General features: G+C 52.2%; 8 protein-coding genes across 8 annotated transcripts; 4 read left to right on the top strand and 4 right to left on the bottom strand.

Moving 5' to 3' along the window:
• Positions 1 to 291: 291 nt before the first annotated feature.
• On the bottom strand, positions 292 to 1,464 carry COCCADRAFT_97806 (uncharacterized protein; the record flags this gene model as incomplete). Its single annotated transcript, XM_007714712.1, has 1 exon — positions 292 to 1,464. The coding sequence occupies one exon, from the start codon at positions 1,462 to 1,464 to the stop codon at positions 292 to 294; it is 1,173 nt and encodes a 390-aa protein (XP_007712902.1).
• A 383-nt stretch (positions 1,465 to 1,847) lies between these two features.
• On the top strand, positions 1,848 to 2,832 carry COCCADRAFT_26765 (uncharacterized protein; the record flags this gene model as incomplete). Its single annotated transcript, XM_007714692.1, has 3 exons — positions 1,848 to 1,995; positions 2,074 to 2,323; positions 2,508 to 2,832. 3 exons carry the CDS (start codon positions 1,848 to 1,850, stop codon positions 2,830 to 2,832), a joined length of 723 nt encoding a protein of 240 aa, XP_007712882.1.
• Positions 2,823 to 5,145, bottom strand: COCCADRAFT_97731 (uncharacterized protein; the record flags this gene model as incomplete). The annotated part of the gene is made up of 6 exons (XM_007714713.1): positions 2,823 to 2,861; positions 2,948 to 3,073; positions 3,151 to 4,531; positions 4,584 to 4,762; positions 4,812 to 5,009; positions 5,068 to 5,145. 6 exons carry the CDS (start codon positions 5,143 to 5,145, stop codon positions 2,823 to 2,825), a joined length of 2,001 nt encoding a protein of 666 aa, XP_007712903.1.
• Positions 5,146 to 5,427: 282 nt separating this feature from the next.
• COCCADRAFT_26767 (uncharacterized protein) lies at positions 5,428 to 6,599 on the top strand (the record flags this gene model as incomplete). The annotated part of the gene is made up of 2 exons (XM_007714693.1): positions 5,428 to 5,958; positions 6,018 to 6,599. The coding sequence occupies 2 exons, from the start codon at positions 5,428 to 5,430 to the stop codon at positions 6,597 to 6,599; spliced, it is 1,113 nt and encodes a 370-aa protein (XP_007712883.1).
• A 495-nt stretch (positions 6,600 to 7,094) lies between these two features.
• On the top strand, positions 7,095 to 8,129 carry COCCADRAFT_97815 (uncharacterized protein; the record flags this gene model as incomplete). The annotated part of the gene is made up of 1 exon (XM_007714714.1): positions 7,095 to 8,129. The coding sequence occupies one exon, from the start codon at positions 7,095 to 7,097 to the stop codon at positions 8,127 to 8,129; it is 1,035 nt and encodes a 344-aa protein (XP_007712904.1).
• A 232-nt stretch (positions 8,130 to 8,361) lies between these two features.
• COCCADRAFT_97816 (uncharacterized protein) lies at positions 8,362 to 9,855 on the bottom strand (the record flags this gene model as incomplete). Its single annotated transcript, XM_007714715.1, has 1 exon — positions 8,362 to 9,855. The coding sequence occupies one exon, from the start codon at positions 9,853 to 9,855 to the stop codon at positions 8,362 to 8,364; it is 1,494 nt and encodes a 497-aa protein (XP_007712905.1).
• A 1,510-nt stretch (positions 9,856 to 11,365) lies between these two features.
• COCCADRAFT_37321 (uncharacterized protein) lies at positions 11,366 to 11,963 on the top strand (the record flags this gene model as incomplete). The annotated part of the gene is made up of 3 exons (XM_007714716.1): positions 11,366 to 11,487; positions 11,569 to 11,840; positions 11,899 to 11,963. 3 exons carry the CDS (start codon positions 11,366 to 11,368, stop codon positions 11,961 to 11,963), a joined length of 459 nt encoding a protein of 152 aa, XP_007712906.1.
• A 23-nt stretch (positions 11,964 to 11,986) lies between these two features.
• Positions 11,987 to 13,049, bottom strand: COCCADRAFT_26771 (uncharacterized protein; the record flags this gene model as incomplete). The annotated part of the gene is made up of 2 exons (XM_007714694.1): positions 11,987 to 12,717; positions 12,788 to 13,049. 2 exons carry the CDS (start codon positions 13,047 to 13,049, stop codon positions 11,987 to 11,989), a joined length of 993 nt encoding a protein of 330 aa, XP_007712884.1.
• Positions 13,050 to 15,557: the final 2,508 nt, after the last annotated feature.

The following is a 15,557-nucleotide window of genomic DNA, read 5'->3' on the forward strand; positions in this document are numbered from 1 at the left end:
GAGAACTAAGTTCGAGTTATATGCCAAGGTAATCTAAAGCCCAGTAATAGCTTCCCTTTCTCCTACTACTCCTCACTCCTCCCCTTTCGTTCCCAAAAAAAGCCATCTCCATTTCGTATCTGATCTTTACGTATGTATATATAGCAAGTGGTGCTGATGATGTTGATGAGGATATATATGTGCTGGTCTGCGCCTGCGTGCAGCTTTGATAAAAAAATGTTGAATGTTGAATGTAAGTCTCGCAAAGGCGTCATGAGTCGATGAGGGGTATGTGGGTGAGCGGAAGGAATTCTACATAGAACCCATTGCGATGAGGGCTTCGATGGCGTCACGCTCAGCGCCGGAACCGGTAAGAGGACTAGTCATAGAGGATGCATTGAAAACAGTCGTGAGGGAAGAGCCCGCGTTCACGGCGTGATTACCGCGGGATGCATGGTGAGGAGCAAGAAAAGATTGGTGATGCAGAGTGGTGGGCGTCTGAGTGCGCGCGAGCGAGTGCTGAGGCAGAGAGTGGGCCTGGGCGGATGAATTCCGGTAGCGCGGGTTGCTCGTCTGAGTTCGGCTTAGATAGTTGTAGTCACGGTGTTCTCGGCGCGGACCGCAGCGGGTCTCGCGAAGAGCTTCAGGCCCCATGGTCGCCCAGTCTTCCTGATCCGTGTCGTCATTCAACTCTTCTTCCAGCTCCATGTCCGAGGCCGAATCAGAGTCGGAACTGTCGTCAGAGTCGTCCAGCGACATCTGGTCCGCCATTTCTTCGTCGTCATCCTGACGGTGGGGTGACCACGAGCCCGCATTCCAGCTACCGGCGTAAACGTCACGTTCCTGTCGCAGCCTCGGTATTTGCAGACTACCTCCTGTACTATCGACGCTGTCCGGCGGCGTCTGCCCATTTCCAGAGCGCTTGCCACCGATGGGTACTCCCTGAGCCTTTGCGCCAGAGCCTGCCACACTCCAGCGCCCCCAGCCGACCTTTTCAAACTTGACCTCGCCGTGAAGGCCGCCGCCCGCGCGGTGTTCCAGCGCGGCTACGACTAGTCTGCGAGCCTTTGCTGGGGGGAGTCCCGAGAAGCCAGGCACAACATGAGTCAAATGGGCCATCATCTCGCGGATGGGCATTGCGCCGTGGCCGACGAGGATGTCTGGCAGGTGGTGCTTGGCCAGCATCAGCGCAGTGATTTGGCGCGTCGCGTCGAGGCCGGCCAGCGCCTCCTTGGAAAGAGCAGAGGGCTGGTCCTGGGCCGCCGCGTGCTCCACCGCGTCCTGAAGGTCTATTTCCATAGACTCATCATCTGGTGTATGGACGCGCCCAGCCACAGGCATGGGGCGTCGCTTGTGTGCAGGCAGCGTGGGAGAAATGGAGCTAGGGGGCGTAGGCAGAGTGCCGGTAGAGGTAGCATGTCCACTGTCCTTTCGCCCAAAGGCCATGGCAATGTTGGACACGGGCTTGGGAGCAGCGGCAGCCATGGTTGTAGTTGCGAGGCAGGGGCTGACTGGGTGAGTCAAAGCGCGGGTTGCTCAGGAAGTCGCACTGGAAGCAGGATCCTGGGGACTAGAGGGCCAGAGAGCGTTAGCAGGGAAACTTGTGGGACCTGCAGCGCTGTGCAGGCGGGTATGTATGCTCGTATGGAGTGGTTGGTAATAGACATACCTGGGAGTCTCGGATATGGGCTCTCTTGGTATCGAGGGCAAGTTTGGTGTTGGACAGGAGGTGAATTTTGAACCACGAAATTTAAGACGGTGATAGAACTGCCTTACGCGACACACGACTAAGCGACAAAGGGACAAAAAAGGGTGCTGGCGGTGTGTTGTTGTAGCCGGATGCAGTTGTGGAGCTCGACTCTATCACTATGGCCGTTCCGAGACGTCTTAGCGATCGGCGATGGGGATCAGCGAGTCGGTGTCGGGACGAAGCCGATAGCGTGTTCGGGCAGCAGCAGCGCGGGATCCGGAGCGTGCAGGGGACGAGGGCGAGAGAGCAAGCGTCTTGGATGGAGAGTAAGTAGCAGAGCAGCAGAGCAGCAGAAGGGTTGAATATTCGAGTGTGCGATGTGTCATGCGTCTTCGACATGGCAGGCAGGCAGGGACTACGCCATGATAAGGCCCTCGCTCTCGCTGGCCTTCCCCCAGGGCCGCTGCAACCAAGGAACACAGGTGCATCTGACAAACCCCCCCCCCCAGGCGGGAAGCGACGGCCGGCGCCCCTTCCCCCCTGTCTGCCCGCTGATTGGGCCGGACGCGACTGGCTGCCTCGCACCACGCCCTCACCTCGAGCAGCCGTCATGGAAATCATGGGAATTCGCCCCTCGCCGGCAGCAGGGACTCGGTGCGCAGAAGCAGGGCAACACTACGCAACACGCCTTAGCACCGACTTATACTTCCATGCCCTACATACATACTACTAACTTCAGTACGTACCGGCAATCCCACGCCCCCTGCACCGTCACTCGACTCCCTCCAACTTGCCGTGGCCATGCTCCGATGTTGGCTTTGTCGTGACCCGTTCGCAGCCGATTACAAGGCCCATATCAGCAACCCTCCATATCGGCTCCTCACGCTGCGCCATCCGTCCTTCCATGCCTCGCACCCACAACTCCCCATTGGCGTTATCGTGCCGCGGGGGTCGTCACGCCGCCGCCAAAAAAGGTCCGACTTCGCTGTGTGCAGGTTGAGGGGACAAAACTCCGCACCATCAACAGCCTCGACACACGTGTTTGTCCGACAGGCTCCCTCTGCAAGACATCCATCCCGCAATGGACCAACATGCCCCATCACCCGAAGCGTGACGTGAGCACTGCGACACCCTGCCCCGCGTGGACAAGCCCTCACCCGTGATTCGCGTTGACGACATACTTGGTGATGGCCTAGCGACACGCATTACGTTAGCGATCCCACTACACATGCCAATCTTGGCTCCCAACAATAGTAACAAAGAAAATTGCATGCGTACCGATTTCAGCACGTTGATCTGCTGCACCGTGCGATTGAATACTGCCCGATATTGCTCCAGGTTTTGTTGAACAACGTCGTTGCGCGTACTGCGACCTTCGCATATCGCCTTCATCTGCTCCTCCATCTGCCGAATTTTGTTAGCGAGCCTCTTGGGCCTCTGCCATTCACCACCCCACGTGCATCAGCAACCCCATTACTTACTTGCTTACGGAGAAACGGTTTGCTCAGGCTCGTCTCAAACCCCACATTGTCGTACCCCTCGATGAGCGCAACCCCCAGCGTCGTCGGGATAAACTCCTGAACTCCGCTCGTGTTCCCTCCCCCGGCTTGTCCTGTTGTTGCTGCTGCGCCGCCTCGCCCTCCACGCCCTCCACGCGAACCTCTTCCTCGCCCTCGCCCTCTGCTTGCTGTTGCACCATTTCCATCACTAGTACCAGCGCCCCCACCGCCCTTGGGCCGCGCAATCACATATTCGCGTTCCTTGATTTTGGCAATGTGCTCGGCCATGGTTGCATCCGTACCAATTCCGTTGGCGTCCATCAGTGCGATCAACTCGGGCTCCGTAAGGTAGCTTGGCGCCGTCGTCTGGCCATCAACCATGTTCACCTCGGTCGGCTCAAGCCTCTCTCCTACTGCATATTGTGGCAGTACCTGACTGCTCTCCCATTTGTCATATGGATACACGTCTAGGTAGTTTCTTGCAATGACCCGGAGCCCGTGCGCGTGGAACACTTCCCCTCCGTACTCGATTTCAATATCTGTAGCCTCACCAACAGCGTCCTCGGAGCAGCAAGCCAGGAATCGCCGAACCACAAATTCATACACTGCACGCTCCCGGTCGTTGAGCTGCGTAGGTGCCACATAGTTGACTGGATGGATGGGAGGATGGGCCTTGTCATTGTTGCGCCCCGCGCGAGGCTGCTGAAAACCGCCATTCATGAGATTCTGTGCAAATGGCCCCCAGCGACCATCTTGAGTCTGCCGTCCCACAAGCGTTTTCAGGTCCATGCCGCGATCAAACTGGTCCGTTTCCGTGCGCGGGTAGCTGATCCAGCCTTTGGTATACAAGTCCTCAGCCACCTTCATAACATCCTGCGACGTCATGCGAAGAAATCTACTTCCATTCTTCTGTAGCTCAACAGTCGTCAGAGGCAGCGGCTTCCATTTCTTGGTAGGTTTCTTTGCCATCTTTGTCACAGCTGCAGTCTTGGAAAGCAGACAGCGTTCCATGATGAGAATGACGGCCATGCGGTCAAACAAGTGGCCCCGCCGCCAGTTGAACTTGACATCAATGCCATCCTTTTCGTGTGCCACCTTGATGGACCAGAATGGTTCTGGAACAAAGTTGCGCACTCGAAGGTAGCGGTCTACCACGAATCCCAGAGTTGGAAACTGGCAAGAGCCGTAGCTGATTACCTTGCCTCGCTCTTCGCCTTGCCTCGGGATCATGTTCTGGAGCGCTAGCGTCTGCATTCGCGTAAATGCGGCTCCCAGTCGCAGATCCAGCTCAATCCGCGCCGAGACGGCCTGCGCCTGTGCCTCATCCAGATGGATTGGATTCTGTGACGCTTGAATGACATGTCTAAAACAAATTAGTCAACTGCTTGTGTCCGGGAAGAAATGGTAATACAGACGCTCGCTCGATATTGCTGAAACGTGCTCGCCACACTTGCAAGTTTGGATTCGCCTTGAGTGCAATGTCGCGGATCTCGGTCCCAATGTGCTCGCCCTCGCGGTCACAATCGGTCCATATGAACAAAATTGACGCGTACCTCGCCTGGGTCTCGATGTTGCTCGCCACCACTTTCTTGTCCTGGTTACTGGTCAGTGGAGACTAGTGAAACGACGGTCCTGCCACGCACCTCTGCTATTCCAGACACAATCGGTGCTTCGAATAGAGAGACGGGCTGGCATGAGTGCCATTTTTTATATCTGTCGTTGAAATCCTGGGCGACAATGTGCCCAGCAACACAGGTAAAGGTGACAGAACACTGGCCCCAGTTGTTGAAGCGAAAATCAAACTTGTAGTTCTTGACCCATTGGATGCCCCGAACACTTTCCTGGTAGGTAATATCAGCAGTCCGCCTCAAGAAGCCTGATGATAGGTGCACAACTCACAGCTCGGGCTTGCCCACCGAGATGGCCTGCGACTGCCTTTGCGATGGATGGCTTCTCTGCTACGCACAACACCCGCATTGTGCCTTTGAGTTTTGTATACTTCCATCTAAGAGGGGCAATATGGACAAGGCAAAGATATTCACGGTCATGTGAAAGCGCGTCAGGCCGATGCAGAGCGCGTCGCAAAGCTGCACGGGCGCTCTTGCAGGGCGCTAAGCCATTTTTGCTTGTGGACAGCAGCGACTCATGAGGTCATCCCCGCCTCCAGATTTCATATTTACTGCATACCTGCATGTCTATATACACATACACATCCCCTGTCTGCATTTTACGAGCGAGACATTGAAGCTACCTGGCACAATGCCTGATCCGCGCACCTACCTCGACATGGCGATTCCAGTGGTCAGCACACTTCCCGAGTGTGCCGATTTCCACAAGACGGTCGAGCCGTACCTACCACAACTCTATGACCTGCCGTACCAAGTCGTAGCACGCATCTCGGACGTCCAGGCGCTCAAGGAGCTCTATCTCAGCACCAACCCCCTCATATCGTCATTCGCCTTTGCCGTCATGTTCCTCTCGCCTGTTGTCCTTGTCCTTTCCGAAATCAACCGCAACTACTCGCAGGTCGACCGAATCTGGAGCTTACTGCCTGCTCTGTACAACATACATTATGCAACATGGGCACATTTGAATGGCCTGCCAGCGACAAAGCTAGACCATGTCATGGCTGTCTCCATCATCTGGAGCGCTCGCTTGACCTTCAACTACTGGCGCAAGGGCGGATACACGATTGGAAGTGAGGATTACAGGTGGAACATTGTAAAAGACTACATTGGCGGTCCAGCCATGTTTGTCATGAACGTCGTTTTCATCTCGTTTTATCAGAATGTAGGCGCGCATATATGTCCAATTGACACGCAATCCAAGGCCTTACTGACCGCAAACAGTTTCTCCTCTGGGTCATCACAACACCAACGTACATTTTGCTCCTTGCAAACAGGATCACTGGCAATACCGTCTCCTCGTACGACTCACTCTTTGGCCGATCCATGGTCGCCCTTGTTGTCCTGGAATTCTTCGCCGATCAGGCGCAATGGAATTACTACGCCGCTAGGGACGAATACCGCAACACAGCCAAAGTCCCGGCTAACAAGAAGTACACGCGCGAACAGCTCGATCGCGGTTTCAACACCACCGGCCTTTTCGCATGGTCCCGCCATCCCAACTTTGCCGCCGAACAAGCCTTTTGGGTCTTCTTGTACCAATGGTGCTGCCTAGAGACGGAGACGTATTACAATTGGGCTGCTATCGGTGCGGCCTTGTACTTGGCCTTGTTCCAGGGCAGCACCTGGCTTACTGAGTTGCTGAGTGCGGGCAAGTATCCAGAATACAAGGTTTATCAGGAGCGTGTAAGCATGTTTCTGCCCAAGCTTAGCACCAAGAGTATGGAGGAGCCGCAGACAGAGGTGGAGAAGAAGAAGGTCAAGGATGCCAAGGCTGGGAAGGGGGCTGTCAAGGCGAAAAAATAGAGGGTGGAGTTTTGTTGTGGGTTGGTGATGGGTGTGGTGGGGGATGTTGGCATCGCGAGTGGAGTTTTCAAGCTACGGTTACGTGTATTGAGGAAAATGCGAGAACTACGATATCATACCATTTGTATCTGGTATGTGGATAATTACATACTCCACAGAAAATAATTTAGGATAACAATATGGAAAACAAACTATACTACCTTGAAAACAATTCCATGTATGTCCTTTCCTGTTTTGACGTGAAAAGTAGGTCTTTTTGCAGCTGTACGGCTTGAAAATTGATATTCTGCATCTTGCAAATCGATTGTCACTACAGTGCTGGACTTATCACGTTTTCAAAGTAATGGGTGGAGATTTTGATGGGGCAAATGGTGGTGCAGCAGCTCCACTGCAAGGGTCCCCATGGAGCTACTAATCCCTGCCAAAATTTCCAAAGCTTTAAAACCAAACGACATCATCACCACCACCACCATACTCACATTGCGCACTGTCCAAATGCCAATCTCTGTCTTACCATTCAGCGCACTGCCGCCTCCACGGCGCGATGAAAACGATGAGTCTGGCTCCGACATTGAAATGGGTGACGACGATCTCGCGATCTCGTCTTCCAAAGCCATCGTCACGCCTGGTGAACATATAACCTCCGACCCGCAATGGATGCGTGGTCATGGCACATATATTCCTTCACAGCCAGCCGGATCAACAACAATAATATCCACCGTCGCAGGAACCTTGCACAAAACTAACAAGCTGCTATCTGTGCAACCACTACGCGCCCGCTACCAACCCGAGATTGGCGACCTGGTCGTCGGCCGCATAATGACCGTTGGAACCAAAAAATGGAACGTAGATATCGCCGCGCCCATGCTAGCCAACCTCCCTCTCTCCAGTATCAACCTGCCAGGTGGCGTGCTCCGCCGCCGAACAACCGTCGACGAGCTCAACATCCGGACATTCTTCCAAGAAGGCGACTTGCTCGTCGCAGAAGTCCAGAGCTTACACCAAGACGGCACCGCCTCACTCCACACCCGCTCTCTCAAATACGGCAAACTGCGCAACGGCGTCTTCACTAGCATCACCGGTGCAGGCGGCGGTATCCTCAGCCGGAAAGGCGGCGTAGTACGCAGCCGACGCCAGGTTTTCACGCTGAACACGGCTGCGGGTGAAATCGACATCATCCTTGGTGTCAATGGCTACGTCTTCGTTTGCAAGCACATCACCACTAGCGCAGATGCAAAGGAAGTCGGCATCAACAGTCTCGACGAGTCCGCAATCGAGACGCTGTACTCGAGCCAAAACGATGATATCGAACCCGGTCTTACCCGTGAAATCATGATGGTGAGCACCCTGATCCGCGGTATGGTCGCGTGCGGTACCAAGGTCGACGAAGACATGATTGTCAAGGTCTACGAGGGAGCGGTGGAGCTTGAGGCCGAGGAAAAGACGTTGGGGACTGTGGAGCGGGGGCCGGGTGGTACGGCGCTGGTGGAGGCTGTACTGGCGAGGCTGGAGCTTGGGGGTGGGGAGTAAGTAGTCTAAAAAAATGATTTTTTTTTGCTAAAGAGATGTGGTGATTAAATGTCGATACGACGGGGTTCTGTATCTTTTTCGATCGGAGAATATCCTGTATCAGATCTAAGACGGGCCATGCTAATCCCGCGCGTGCACCTCACGGATTGCTATAGAGAACAAGTAAAAGGAATTCAAATTTGTCTGTCATTGCACTTCATAACTTCATTTACCCTCCTCCCATAAATCTAAACTACACAACCAACATCTCCCCCTCCAACCCCCTAATCCTCTCGACATCCCCACCCGCCTCCAACACCGCCTTCATAGCCGCCTGACTCAACTTCCGCCTTCGCTCCGCAGCCTCCCTCTCACGCCGCGCTTTCGTCTTGCTGCTTCCGCTCGGCGCCACGCCAGTTAGGATTTTCCTGCTGTCTTCGGGTGTGAAGTTGACGAAGCCCGTGTTTGCTGCGGTGGTGCGGGAGATAGAGTTTGGGGAAGAGGTTCTGGAGCGGCGGGGGCGCGAGGTGTTGGGGCGGGTGCGTGGGCGGGGGTGGGGTTTGCGTGGTGGTGGAGAGGGGGTGCGGTGGGTGAGTGGGAGGAAAGAGGAAGGGAGGGTGTGGGCGGGATGGACGGTGTAGTTGAAGGGGGTGGGTTCGCAGGTTATGCCTAGGCCGTGGAGTTCCGTGTTTGAGCTGGTGAAGTGTAGGGTGTTTGCTGTGGAGTAGCCAGTGCCAGTAGATTTGCCGGCCCACCAACTAGCTGTGTTGCCGGTGTCTACCAGGTCGGGTGGCGCTGAAAAGTCAAAGTCTAGGGTGGGTGTTGTGTCAGGAATCCATGGCTTGCTAGTTAATGGAAGGGATATCGGTGGCGTCAACAAGGCTGAGATTGCTGAACTAGACGTATTGCCTGGGCTAAAACTAAGGTCCATATTTTCATTGTGGTGATTTCGGTTCGGTCCTTCCATGACTAGAGAGGCTGAAGTGGTCGATTGGTAGTGCGAGAAATACTGTTCGTCATTCGTCGGAAGCAGCGAATGACCAAGAGTGCGCACCTGACCGTATTCTTGGGCAAGAAGGCAGTCTTTGTTTTCGTCCTCGGCAAACTCAGACAGCGTAACGAGCGAAGCGGGTTCTTCAGATGCAGTTCTCGAAACGATGTGTATTGGGGCCGTCTGGTTGTTCCATAGATCCGGGGTATAAGGACGGGAATAAGAGGCCTGCATCGTTCTGGAAGAAGGCCTTGTTGACGTCTTTGATGAATTCCTGGTATCACGGTATTTCATTTGGTTCTGAAAGGCTACAGCCTTCTCGAGTGACCGACGGGATGTGTGGGGTCGCGGTGTGCAAGGCTGGGACATGGACCGCAACTGTTCTCTGACTGACCCGATAACCCCTGGAAAGCTCAACGACTCGGAGTCGCTGTAATAATCTGTGGCAGAAGGAGAAGCAATGTATGAGGGAGAGGCAGAATAATCAGACCATGGCGAGGCAAAGCTCTGGTCACACTCTTGGAGAGCCTTGTGCCAAGCAGCCTTTGTTTCCCGATTGAGTATAGATTCAGCCCCGAACAAGTCACTCTCATTCGACGAAGCGATCCCTAGGAGACACGCCAACTCGTCCGGGCTGGACTGAGCAGATGATGAGTTGTTGGAGGGGCGTAGGAGACCCGTATCGACATAGTCCTCGAACAAATTGTCCAAGTCCACACCCTCTGGCTCGCTGTTGCAAACGGACTGCATTGACATGGTGCTGTCAAAAAGGCAATATGGTACTGATTGCAGGGAAAGATTTTCCAAGAAGTAACAGATGCGGTCGATGTATCCGAGGCTAAGCGGGGTATGTCGTGGAACGAAGTGGGTGAAAATGCGGAGTGTAAATAGACAATCGCGACGTGATACTTGTATCTTATCAACGAAGGCGGGAGTAGTCGTAGGCCTGCAGGAACAAGATCTGTGACGCGCTAATAATGCAAAGACTCAAAAATTTCGAACAAACCCCACGAGAGATATATGATCTCACATGTCCAAATGTGTCAGTGGCTTCCAACGGCCAACTCTCATGCAATGCGCATCCCGTCTATACTTAGCACACTAGAACATATTGGGTTGAATTAGGGTGGGTTGGATAGACGATGAACTAAGCCTCAACCCTTTGGTTTCAGGTAGTCTGGAGGCGCCTGCACTGCCCGCGTGTCAACAGTGGCATACTCGGAGGTGACCAGGATGGCTGGATACTCCATAGTAATGGTAGGCACATAGTGTATGTAGCCATATATATGATGCTGAGTCACTCATCTAGTCTAGGCTTTCTAGCCCGCGGGCACCTGTCATGTAACAATTAGCTTGTAGTTTCCTTCTTTGTCGACCAGAGACTTCTTTGTATCGAAGGATATCCAACCTGCGTGTGAGGTCAAATGAAAAATGCAGTAACTCTTTCAAAGTATGGCAATTTGGACCATGTGAGGCCGTCAATGAGGCCTAGTAATGAAGTCATCCACGATATTGCCCATTGCAGGAGTACGATTGATACGGAAGATGGTCGTGTCATTCCGGTGCATGGCGATGGATACAGTATTGCTGTACGGGAATAGTTCCCAACAATAGCAATATTTCTGAATAGTACTAGGCGGGTGAACTGCCTGGGTGGATGGATACCAGGAATAGGCTGGCAACCTGGGGCATGGCTTGACTAGGGCGGATCCCGGGAGGGTGGATCAAAGAAACTGCTTGCCTTTGCAGGGTCCTGCTGCGCCATCATTGAGTTCTAGCCAAGAACTTTCGTTGGCGGATGTCGGGCACAACACAATAAATTACATTTGTGAGCAGGTCAGGTACCAGAGCGGTGGTAATCATTGCAAAGTCAATCAGTGGCCGAAAAGTGCAAAGCGCGGCTGAGTTGTGGAATGCGGTTCTTTTTCGTCCTGGAGACAGCGTCGGCACGGGTCGAAGAAAGTCAATCCGCAGAAGGCTATAAACTCAGATAGTTGATAATAGGTCTTCCATTGTTTGTGGATGAATGCCGAGTAATGACGGTTAATTGTTGTCGGGACGAAATGATGGCGAAGGGATGGTAATGTGATGTGTGTACCTGCGCACGGCCCAAGTTAGCGCGCCAGCCAAGCACCAGTTCGTTGCTTTCATCCCATGTCAACAGCTCGACGTATCGAATCACAATAGCGTCGACAATTGCGCTATTCGTGTCGTTGGTTATTGGCCTCCACTGTAGTGATTCTCTGATCGAATTTGCTGCAGCATCATGGACCCCGACGCGCCCATCGCCAACGAGCCTCAACCTTCCATCTTTCGCTGGATTCTGGGCTTCCTTATGGTTGGCGCATGCTGGGGACTTACGACACCTTTTATGCGTAAAGCTGCAATGTACGTTGGTTTCCTTCCGTGAGATTTTATGTTTTACTCTACGGACCAGTGGCCTATCGGACCTTGCTAACCTTATCATAGGAACTATACGCCGCCCCAACGCCCTGCCCTTACCGATCCGAACAATTCATGGCTCAAGAAGAAAGTGTTAGGTGTACTTTATGCTGTGATTGGAGTGCTGAGTCGACCGGCATATGCAATACCATTGTTGCTCAATGTCACTGGAAGCGTGTGGTTCTTCATATTGATAGGCAAGGCGGAATTGAGTCTGACGGTGCCCATCACCAACTCACTCGCCTTTCTGTTCACTGTGCTAGGTGAATGGTGGGCAGAGAAAAAGGTCATTAGTAGAGGTACGTTTTGAATCGGCTTGCGTAACAGTCGTGCGACTCAGAAGCTAACATGCCATAGACACTTGGATAGGCATGGCATTCGTGCTCGGAGGTATCGGCTTGTGTGTACAAAGCAAGTCATAGTAGATAAATATATTGTAACATGTCTACCAATCCTTCGCAAGTCTGTTGCTCGAACCCGACCCATTCGTTCCATTCGCCGCTGCAGTCTTCTCCTGATATAATTTCGAGAAACCCTGTGCAGGTGGTTGCAGCCAGTTCCTCTCGTCATACTTCTGGTCGCCCTCAATGACATGGAATGTATATATGTTCCTGCTCTTTTCGCTCGTGTTCTTCTCACTCTTGTGGAGAATGTTACCATGGATGAGAACTAGCGTTCCAGCCTTGACTTCGCCCATGTCATACTTTTCCTCCTTCTCTACCATTTCATACCCCTTCTCGCCCTGACTCTCGGGTGTTATGCTGTTCGGGAACTTGGCCCCGTCATTGTCGATGAAGCCAGTTCCGTTGCCCGTCCTCACAAACCTCTTTTCAATAGGAGCTCGCTTGTGGCTCCCAGCAGCAAAACTCAAACAGCCGTTTTCTTTTGTGGCATCCTCGAGGGCATACCACCAACCCACGGCGCTAGGTGGATCAGTATACAAGAATGTGCTGTCCTGATGAGGTGGCACAGCACCGCCTATCTCGGGCTGCTTGCAAATAACCATAGATTGGAGAACCCGTGGATCACGGAACCCCAATGAAGAGGCAATAGCGGCATTGCGATCTGAGAGAGAGATACTGCGAAATGAAGGGGAAAGCTCGTGCAGATAATGGCCAATCTTGTTGATTGCACGATGCTTGGGCTTTGTCAGATTGCCGGATTTGTCAAAAGCGTCTGCCATCATATCAGCCCAGTTGGTCTTTCATAGATGCGACGTCAATTGAATGCAGGAAGCAGAACTCACCTTCTTCAAAGAAGAAGCGTACTTTGTCTCCAGATTCCAAGAAGTAGCTGTCCCCTACATGGTCCGCGCCGTCTTCGCCACCAGTCGAGAACTTGGTCATGGGATGGTCATCCAGCGAGAAGTCATTGAGCATTTTGCTGGTATCATTGAGGAGCTCCTTGACCGTGTCTTGTGACAGCGCGTCTGGTATCAAGAGATATCCATTCTCGTTGAAGAAACCGAGCTGCTCTGGTGTGAGACCCTGTGCAGTTTGGGCGGCCATGTTAATGTGGTAGGAAGCCCTGGAAACAATTTGTGGTGCTATGAGTCTTGTCGAAGCAGGCAGATTGGCAGACTTCTATCGTACCATTTGAGCCATGGCTAGCCGTCGGAGGTGGCCGTCGGGTCACTAGCTGCCAAAAACTGCCCCGCCATTGCCCCGCGTCGTCCGATACCATTCTGCCTCGGGCCCTGCTCCGCCACTACGCAGTCCTGTCCTTATTCACTCCCTCGTATCGTCATGTTGTTCCTGCATTAACCCACAAAAAACGCCATCACGGAAGAGCATGTCTGCATCTATGTTCCGATACCCGGGAGACGGTTCCTTTGACGTGCTGACGGCTGAAACGACACGTGGTGGCTTAGCTGACTGCCGCACTCTGTGGCCCATCATATCTTTTTTTTTAGATTTCATTATCCATATTATGAGCCGCCCATCCCTCTCTTTGAGGATCATCAATCCTGCACAATTTTCTTTACTCTTTCAAACCGAGTGGATGGATCTTTTGATGAACTATTGCCTGTCCATATTCGCAAATAGAGCGAGATCCCGAGCACGACTGGATGGCCGCTTCACTATTATCTATATTTCCACGATGACATGCACCACGTATTACGATTTCCATGATTGAATCATGCGCAGGTTAAAAAAACCAACATCAAGGCGAAACACAGTCGTGACTGGTCTGGAAGAGTTGTATCTTCTGGATTTGCACATGCTGCTCTTAATATTATCGAGAGCAAGACAAGGGATTCTTGGCTTGGGTGGTATGTGTGCGGCACTCTCGGGATTGAGACCTCGAGACCATCAAAGAGTCCATGAATCTACGAATCAACATTCGTTTCATGTTCCGGATACTGTCTATAGCTTGACTTTGGGTCCTTTTTTCATCGTCAAGGAAATCATGCAACAAAACTCACAACCTCAAAACGACCAGCAGATGTACCTTTGTCTAACATTTCCTTACCACAAAAAGCTCTTTGAAAGGTCAAGTAACCCGTTGCAATCATAGCGTTTCGCACCATTACCTCCATAATGATGGTAACGAACACATGGCTCCAAATCAGAGCAAAAAGTCTAGCCTTTGTCAGGCGCCCAATCGCCCGTGTCAAGTCGCATACGATAGTTTAGTTTTGGGGGCCAAAACCGACACGTCCTTGGTAAGCCCTGCCATCGATCCTGCGATTTGCCGCAACTCCAGATTGAAACAATTGGTCTTTTCAATAATACCCGGAGATGTCAAAGCGGGGTTGCCAATGTGCACCGATTGAGCATTCATGATCGCGATCAGGTTGTGCAAAGTTCAAATGCGATATACCTGTCTTTGTGAGATACGTATCAGCCTGGTATTCACATTCTCAAACCCCCAGTTTTTGTACTCGGCAATATATCACTGAACTGAATCGTTGATTTTAGCATCAATCCATCTATACGAGAGGTAACGCATTTAGGTAATCTTGCCCGAGCATGTGATAGCCAGATTGACAGCCAAGGCTGATGACCTTGCGAATCCACCCGCTTTGCACACTCCTGGAAGTAAAACTCGGTTGCTGCAGGTCGCGTTCGGGGCACGTTAACAGACATCCGCGTGGAGTCAATAGTTGACATCAGGTCGAAGCGAACTTGTGGAGCCCAACGGATTATAAATCGCTGGACTAGATGCATGATTCGGCCTGTCGTGTAACGAATTACATAAGAACTATAACGAGACTGGAGACCAAAAGGATCTTGGAAAGACAAGACCTTCATCTAGTTGGTGGTTCTCGCGAGGACCTAGACTGTAACTCGAGTGTCTGACGCGTCTTCTCTATGACTTGAACTCGCAAAGGCCCACATATCTGCACTTATCCTTACCCATGTTTTTGTAAACTTGTTAAATCCTTCACCTGCTACTCACCTGCAATTACCTCAAATATCTGGTTCGGTAAATATCGTGTTCAAACGTTACTGGTTCAAAATCCTGACCAATGCCTGATTCAATGGAGGTACGAGGGTAACTTTGCGGCTCATAGGACCCCTCCCAACTCCACGACCCAACGCAAGCTCTGCGGCATTGCTCTTATACCCATTGAGATGTACATGAATTTCTAAACGCTCTATGAGAGTAATTATCGGGTTCTTTGGTATGCGCACAATATAAACGGTAAAAGTGCAAGAGCGCGCATGCAGCTTGGGTCGAGCTTAACGTATTAGGCGTCCAGCGGAGCTGCATGACCACACTCTAGCCGATGATCAACACGCTTCAGAAAATATTCTCTACGTTCCCATAACCTGGATGAAGGGAACTTCCTTCCAAACTCAGGTACTGACAGGATACTCGTATGATGCATTGATCACAGGAAGGTATCAGATGTCGTGGAATCCGGGTACTTCTCCTGTACTACCAGGATCATAACAGTCACCACGGACTGCTCCATATACGTGCATGCATATGCCGCCTTTCCGTCTCGGAAAACAAGTGGGCCATTTCTAGCTAGGCAAAACGCCGCTTAACGCAGTCGCCTCAAATAG

This window comes from Bipolaris zeicola (assembly GCF_000523435.1).
Source record: "Bipolaris zeicola 26-R-13 unplaced genomic scaffold scaffold_87, whole genome shotgun sequence".
NCBI lineage: Eukaryota > Fungi > Ascomycota > Dothideomycetes > Pleosporales > Pleosporaceae > Bipolaris > Bipolaris zeicola.